The 8482-nt window shown below is 40.1% G+C and overlaps 1 protein-coding gene across 4 annotated transcripts in view; it reads left to right on the top strand.

Annotated features, from left to right (window-relative positions):
• Positions 1-3928: 3928 nt before the first annotated feature.
• The window catches only part of LOC146484936 (uncharacterized), a 10017-nt gene continuing 5463 nt past the window's right edge, over positions 3929-8482 (top strand). Inside the window, exons 1-7 of one of the 4 annotated variants that reach the window (XM_085103782.1) lie at positions 3954-4090; positions 4556-4630; positions 5543-5635; positions 6296-6598; positions 7015-7317; positions 7811-7884; positions 8322-8378. In XM_085103782.1, coding sequence (XP_084959908.1) covers positions 4621-4630; positions 5543-5635; positions 6296-6598; positions 7015-7317; positions 7811-7884; positions 8322-8378 — 840 coding nt within the window. In that variant the 5' untranslated portion in view covers positions 3954-4090; positions 4556-4620. Of the gene's footprint in view, positions 4101-4555; positions 4631-5542; positions 5636-6295; positions 6599-7014; positions 7318-7810; positions 7885-8321; positions 8379-8482 lie in introns of all 4 variants that reach the window. The other 3 variants (XM_085103783.1, XM_085103784.1, XM_085103786.1) reach the window with 3 other exon arrangements.

The raw sequence follows: 8482 nt of genomic DNA, 5'->3' as shown, positions 1-8482 counted from the left end.
TTACGCGTGATGCTGGGGCTGATTCATTTATTCCAACTGTATGCTTCGCCGATTGATAAATCTATCCTTGCTAATGGAATAGTTTGAGTCAAGACGATCGCGTTACGTTGTTTCCCTTGCGTTACGCGACTCAGACTTTTACCGGAAATTTTTGGAATTCCATTACGATAACATAAGCTTCTCATTGACCTCTTTTCAGTCTCGCGTCGTGGTCTAAGACTGTCAAAAAAAGCACGATTCCTTCGCCATGAACTAACCAATTTCCACCGTTTTACATGTCGAGTGCTTCTTAGAAGTTATTACGCGGGATGCCCTGAAGGGGCATACCGTGTCTAAAAACGGGTCGATTTCTTTTTTTTTTTTACGCGGGATGCCCTGAAGGGGCATACCGTGTCTAAAAACGGGTCGATTTCTTTTTTTTCTTCCTCGTAGTCACAAATCGGTACATTAATTTATTCATTAAACTCTCCCCTCTCCTACTCGGGATGTATTGTTCTGATTGTCTTCAACAACAGCAGGCCAATCAAAATCCACTCTTGTCGCTTATATCGCGAGGGAGGGGACCCACTCACCCCTACCTGTGTGACGTCAATGCATCATTTGATATATTTATTAAAGACGGCTTAAGTCGCGCCATATTGTTTTAACATGTTCTGGACTCAAGTGTGCCGTTTTCAAAGGGAAATTTCACCATTTTGAAGCGGTAAATCGAAAGAATAACTTCTAAGAAGCACCCGACACGTAAAACGGTGGAAATTGGTGAGTTCTTAGTGAAGAAATCGTGCTTTGTTTGACAGTCTTAGGCCACGACGCGAGACAGAAAAGAGGTCATTGAGAAGCTTACGTTATCGTAATGGAATTTGACAAATTTCCGCTGATAGTCTGAGTCGCGTAACACACGGAAAACAACGTAACGCGATCGTCGTGACTCAAACTATTCCATTAGCAAGGATAGTTTTATCAATCGGCGAAGCATACAGTTGGAATAAATGAATCAGCCCCAGCATCACGCGTAATGCCAGTATAGCAGGCATCTTGTTTTCTTTTTTTTTTTTTTCTTCCTCGTAGCTACAAATCGGTACATTAATTTATTCATTAAACTCACCCCTCTCCTACTCGGGGTGTATTGTTCTGATTGTCTTCAACAGAAGCAGGCCAATCAAAATCCATTCTTGTCGCTTTCATCGCGAGGGAGGGGACCCACTCACCCCTACCTGTGTGAAGTCAACGCATCATTTGATCTATTTATAAAAAAACAGATTAAATTTGACGCCATATTGTTAACATGTTCTGGATTCAAGTGTGCCGTTTTCAAAGGGAAATTTCACCATTTTGAAGCGGTGACTCGAAAGAATAACTTCTAAGAAGCACCCGACATTTAAAACGGTGGAAATTGGTGAGTTCCTGGCGAAGGAATCGTGCTTTGTTTGATAGTCTTAGACCACGACGCAAGACTGAAAAGAGGTCATTGAGAAGCTTATGTTATCGTAATGGAATTTCAAAAATTTCCTGTGAAAGTCTGGGTCGCGTTATACAAGGGAAACAACGTAACGCGATCGTCGTGACTCAAACTATTCCATTAGCAAGGATAGATTTATCAATCGGCGAAGCATACAGTTGGAATAAATGAATCAGCCCCAGCATCACGCGTAATGCCAGTGTAGCAGGCATCTTGTTCTTTCGATTTGCTTCTTCAAAATGGTGAAATTTCCGTTTGAAAACGGCACACTTGAGTCCGGAACATGTTATAAATAAATAGATCAAATGATGCGTTGACGTCACACAGGTAGGGGTGAGTGGGTCCCCTCCCTCGCGATGTAAGCGACAAGAGTGGATTTTGATTGGCCTGCTTCTGTTGAAGACAATCAGAACAATACACCCCGAGTAGGAGAGGGTAGAGTTTAATGAATAAATTAATGTACCGATATGTGGCTACGATTCCCTTGTGTTACGCTACTCAGGGTTTCAAGGGAAATTGCGGGAATTCCATTGCGATAACGTAAGCTTCTCAATGACCTCTTTTCAGTCTCGCGTCGTGGTCTAAGACTGTCAAACAAAGCACGATTCCTTCGCCAGGAATTTACCAATTTCCACCGTTTTAAATGTCGAATGCTTCTTAGAAGTTATTCTTTCGATTTGCCGCTTCAAAATGGTGAAATTTCCGTTTGAAAACGGCACACTTGAGCCCAGAACATGTTAACAATATGGCGCCAAATTTAATCTGTTCTTTATAAATAGATCAAATGATGCGTTGACGTCACACAGGTAGGGGTGAGTGGGTCCCCTCCCTCGCGATGTAAGCGACAAGAATGGATTTTGATTGGCCTGCTTCTGTTGAAGACAATCAGAACAATACACCCCGAGTAGGAGAGGGGTGAGTTTAATGAATAAATTAATGTACCGATTTGTAGCTACGAGGAAGAAAAACAAGATGCCTGCTACACTGGCATTACGCGTGATGCTGGGGCTGATTCATTTGTTCCAACTGTATGCTTCTCCGATTGATAAATCTATCCTTGCTAATGGAATAGTTTGAGTCACGACGATTGCGGTACGTTGTTTCCCTTGTATTATATTACGCGACCCAGACTTTCACTGGAAATTTTTGAAATTCCATTACGATAACATAAGCTTCTCATTGACCTCTTTTCAGTCTCGCGTCGTGGTCTAAGACTGTCAAACAAAGCACGATTTCTTCGCCAGGAACTCACCAACTTCCACCGTTTTTAATGTGGGGTGCTTCTTAGAAGTTATTCTTTCGATTCACCGCTTCAAAATGGTGAAATCTGCGTTTGAAAACGGCACACTTGAGTCCAGAACATGTTAACAATATGGCGCCAAATTTAATCTGTTTTTTATAAATAGATCAAATGATGCGTTGACGTCACACAGGTAGGGGTGAGTGGGTCCCCTCCCTCGCGATGTAAGCGACAAGAATGGATTTTGATTGGGCTGCTTCTGTTGAAGACAATCAGAACAATACACCCCGAGTAGGAGAGGGGTGAGTTTAATGAATAAATTAATGTACCGATTTGTAGCTACGAGGAAAAAAAAAAAAAAAAAAAAAAAAAAAAAAGAAATCGACCCGTTTTTAGACACGGTATGCCCCTTCAGGGCATCCCGCGTAAAAAAAAGAAATCGACCCGTTTTTAGACACGGTATGCCCCCTAGGGGCATCCCGCGTAAAAAACAACTGCAGCCAGACGGGTTAATGGACTTTTAAATGGTGATGCGAACCCGAAAGAGCTCAGACCATCTAAAAACCATTCCCTGATCTTCTCCACAAAGCTGAGTGAATGGCTGAACACGCGCGAGATCTACCTTTTAGATGAATCATGATGAATGCATTTTGGTTAAGAGAATTCGAAGCCATTTAAAAAGGGAAATCAAAAACATATTATTATCACATGCTTATCAAATAGCGCAATATCATGCCTTCTCAGAATTTGACCTTTCGCCATTTTGTGGTCGTCTTCGTACGAGGAGTGGCTCGGCGTTGAGTGACTTATTTGACAGAAGCCGTTACATACGTCATAAGTGTCGGTTCTTACAACTTGTGACGCCAAGGTAATCATTGATTCAAAATTTTTCATTGTATCGCTGCTGATGATCAGGGAAGGGCCAACTTTCTTCAATGCACGTCCCAAAAAAAATTTCCACGATAGCAGACTGGAAATTATCAGAGCGTGACTAAACGTTAACTAAACGAATTTAATTAATGAGCTGACACCCCGGAAGTCGTACTCTATCAACGGCCAATCATCTTTGCAAACACGGATGACGCTTTGTAAGTATACGTCACGTCTTCCTGTTTTACGTGGAACTAAAATACGCTAGCCTGCGTTGCAGCCGGACTTGTCACTCAAGATCTATTGAGAACTCGATATTTATAGACTGTCTGCGACGCAGGCTAAAATACGCTTGAACGAACAGACAATAAACATAGCAAACGGAAAATTTAGGCTCGCTATTATTTCTGGGTGGCGCTCAATGTAATAAATTCTACCACACACAACTCGCAATATTCATTTGATCGTGAGGATAGCAACTGATCGAGTCACAAGACAGAGGTTTGCGCCTACTGTTATAGGTATGACCAGGTATTAAATCCCATGAATATTTCCACAGATTTCTACTAGTAACTATGATTTTGAAGTCTGGTGCGGCCAATGTGAACTTGATTAGTGAACTTAAATTTTTCAGCCATTTAATTTGTCGTTGCGGAAAAACGTTCCACTGATTCGGACGAATTCAGGATTATAAACAAAGTTAACAGCCGAGTTAACCTCCATGCAGCTGATAAAAAAATCTCTACACTGCAGTTTCCTGAAATCGGTTAAACGCCAGCGTGTAATTTTACCGTATAAATAAATTAATCATTATTAGATCTGTAATAAATGCGGACTTAAGCTTCCTTAATTTGTTGCGCAAGTGACAGCTATTTCTAGTTCCTAATCGCTTGTGTAATAAGCCTAAGTAACAACATTGTAGTATTAGAATGTAGTACTATAGCGGCGAACGGCATCGTTACGCCTTCTCTCCATATGTATTTTAGGTGTCACGTTACTTCGACAACAAGTGGCTTCGAAGAGCGCGTTTGGAAATAACACCGACGAACGAATGGCTGATGGTAAGTCGGAATTTTTTAGCCTGCAAAGTAATTTTGTGTGTACATATTTATCTAGTTTATCTAGAATTAAGCCTTTGGGCATAACTCCTCAATAGTTAATATGTTTCGAATGTGCTTTTCATGTTGTCCAGACATTTCCTGTACCTGGTGTATTTTGATCATAAGCGAGCCAAACTAAACTTGTAGACAGGTGGTTTGTAGTTTTATAATGTAAATGTTACGAGGGTAGACGCATTTTCCTGTTCCACGAAACCAAAACTGGAAAAGGCGTGCGCTGTTACTGGAGTTCTCGAGGAAAAAACTCTAATACGCCGGGGGAGGGGGGAGGGGGGAGGGGAGGGTAGAAGGAACAAGGAACTGAAAGTTCGACGCACTTCTTAGTACTGAATTCTTGAGGGATAAATTATGAGCTTTTTTACTCTAACATCTGCCATTTTTTCTCCCATCGCTTCAGAGAAAGTAAAATCAGACCACCTTTTTCCTTTGCCCTTGTAGCCTGCGAGCAAGCCCTCGGGGGGGGGGGGGGGACGGGGGAGGGAGTCCTTCTCCCCTCCCTGCCCCTCCTCTTCCCCGAGAGCTTGCTCGCAGGCTATTGCCTTTATTGATTGCATTAAGGAGATTTGGAATTATGTTTACGGGAAACGGCAGAAATGACCGCAAGACTATATTTACCCTCTGAGGTATTTGCTGCTCGCTGTTTTCACTTTTTCAGTAAAATTAAGTAGTTTTGCGTTAGCATCAAAGGTCAGAATTATTTTGCACTATTCGTATCTGTGCAAAACCAATTTTTTTTCCAAATAAATAAATAAATAAATAAACGCAAATCTCACGTTTGCTGTAAACTCAATTTTTTTCAATCGCTGTGTTGTGGACACTTCATTGATTATTCCGTTTTTGAACATTCCGGTTCAGAGGCTTGCAGGAGAAGTTCCATTTTGTTGTGCTATCGCAGTGAGGAAGCCAGAGCGCGTGCTATGAGCCAAGAGAATTGGGAGAAATATAATGGTAGGAAGACTGCACGATATAGGCAAGCTCGAAATAAGGACCTTTATTTACCATCTAAACATGTTTCAGTTTGTGATTTCGGTTGGCGTAGCGAGGCTTCAATGGGTGGGGTTGGGGGGAGGGAGGATTGCACCAAAAAGAAATGAAAAATGGGCTAGTTTGTTTGTAAGAAAACTCAACATTGATATTAACCGTCACCTCTTTCCTCTTTAAAAGAAAAAACAAAACTGAATCGAAAACACAAATAAATCAATCAATAAGTAAACATGCGGACTCTCTTTTGTGTCTTTAAACAATTTACCCACTTCATCAAATTGTTTTGCAGGAAGGTAGAAGACAGTATATTAAACGCAGATTATGACTTGGTTCTAAATTTCCTTGTTAAGGATAAGCTAATTATAATATTTACTATTATTATTATTATTATTATTATTATTATTATTATATTATTATTATTATTATTGTTATTATTATTATTATTATTATTATTATTATTTGTTTTGTGAGAGTTCGAATAAGAAACGATTCTGTTACAAGAAGACCACGTGCGAGCGTGAGATGCTCGCGCTTTTATTCGTAGATTGTGTGTCAATTTTAAAAAAGGCTGCGCAGATTTTTCATTATGTCAATTAACTATTTCTTTTTTTGTTTCTTGACAAGCAACGAAATTCTGGCCGTTGAAGAAGGGAGTTCCATCTGATGAAGAGGTCTCCCACCTTGCCGATAACATCCAGCAGGACTGGAAGAGACTTGGCCTGGCCTTGGGGTTGAAAGAGAAGTATTTAACCGCCATTGAAATGGACAAACCTAATGATGTTTATGAAAGAGCTCTTGCTGTAGTTCAAAAGTGGAAGAAAAAGCTTGGTCGAAAGGCGACTTATGACAAGCTCGCTGAAGCTTTAAATGACCAACTTGTTCAACGACCTGGCCTAGTGAAGGCATTTTCCACTGACCAGGGCGAAGGTAGCAGTTCTTATATTTTTCTAATTTTAAAATTTATTTATTTGAGTGGGAAAGGAGGGGTTTAATAATTCTGAGAGGAAGGGGAGGGGGGGGGGGGGGGGGCTATGTCAGTGACAGGTGCAAATACTAATAGGGTTAAAGAAAATAGAATTATTCAGAAATGAACCCTTTGTGGTTTATTGACTCATTATACGAAGTTTCAAACTATAGCAATTGTTAGTATTAGTTGTCAACGATTTTAAACCTGTATAGGAGCAAACATACTTAAGTAACTGCAGAGAATTTCCATCCTCTAGTGTACGGCAGACTTTAGGATCACGACCATGTTCATTCAGTGAGACAGGTTTCTAGGCCCCTCTTTCTTTGACTTGTTGAGCAGTAAGTAAGCTGTACGTGTTTCTTAAACTGATTCATAGATAACAATGTCTGGATACTTAAAACGGGGATTCCAACTGACGAAGAACTTCAAAGGCTTGCGCAAGAAATACCAGACGACTGGAAAAGAATTGGTCGAGCCGTTGGACTCAAGGAGAAGCATTTGAAGATAATTGAAATCGACAACGCACATGATGTTTGCGAAAGAGCTCTCGCTACACTTTTCAAGTGGAGAGAAAAGCAAGGTCGAGAAGCAACCTATGCCAATCTTGCTGTAGCCTTAAACGACGATTTAGTGCAACGTCGAGATCTAGTGGAGGCATTCTGTTGTCATATTTACCCAAGTAAGAAGAAAACATCAGTCGGTGATCATAACTTTTTATGCCCCCCTAAAATGCAGAACAACATGCATGTATCCCCCAAAAATGCTTTATTATAAAATTTTATAGTTAAATTATTTTCATTACTTTAAGAAAGGTTATAATTTTCTGTTCGATTACTTATCGGGAGCGACGAAATTGAGGTAAAACCTAGTAACTGCAATTTCAAAAAGAAAATGTTATGTTTGAAAAACATGATTTCGTTTGCCAAATGTGTTCTGTTTTCCTCGAAATTTAGACTTTCAGTAAAAGCAAAAGATTTATGTAGCGTTTTTTTTAGCCTGTAAGTGAGATAATATCCTTTAAAGCTAGTTAAACATTTCCACCAAAATTATTTTGGTGACGCAACGAGAGATCAAATAGAATATCATTCACGGTACAACCTTGTTGCTTTAGTGAAGTAGCTCAGTGTAATGATATAATGAAAAAACGTTTGTTTTTTTTGTCATAATTTTAGAATCCATTGAAACCGCAACTAGTCAAGATAGCTTGGATCTTTTAGCCGATCAAGCACCATTGGGAAAACCACAGGTAAATGAATCGAGAAGAAACCTCGACACGTTACAGGTTCCAAACAGAATTGAAGGGGAAAGGGTGGGGACTCATAGGGCCCTAGTTTTGTCCGTCATGAAGCCCTGTATTGTTTGGCCCAGAGCCCCAGCCCTAAACCCCTTTGGAACCCTGAAACGTGACAGAAAAGAGGACCCACCTTCTTAGCATGTTGTAGTTCAGCGTTGTTCAACTGTGATCACTTTGCTTTACTGTTATTAGTTTTGGACCCCACAACAACAACAACAACAACAATAAATCGACGTAAACTTTTGCGCAGGATTTTTTTTAGCAGCATTCATCAGTCAGCAAAAGTTAATATAAAGTTTAATGCATATTTTTAACTCTTTTTCTTCAGGAAAAAGCATTAAGTTCGCTAGTTAGCTTGCTAAAAAATGTTTTGCTCTATTTTTGCTCAGGGAGAGAAAGACGAGGAGAAGTACAAAGAACATGTTCAAGGAAGACCTGCCAATAAGGTGCTTGCTTTGTTTTGGTTTGATTATTAACTATGTAGGGCTAAGGGTAAGATGCCAAGGAAACTCAATCAATCAATCAATCAATCAATCGATGAAACAAACAA

Source organism: Pavona decussata, unplaced genomic scaffold (genome assembly GCF_977016875.1).
Source record: "Pavona decussata unplaced genomic scaffold, jaPavDecu1.1 SCAFFOLD_28, whole genome shotgun sequence".
Classification (NCBI taxonomy): Eukaryota; Metazoa; Cnidaria; class Anthozoa; order Scleractinia; family Agariciidae; genus Pavona; species Pavona decussata.
Note: the sequence above shows the minus strand (reverse complement) of the source record. Positions and strands in the feature narration are given on the sequence as shown.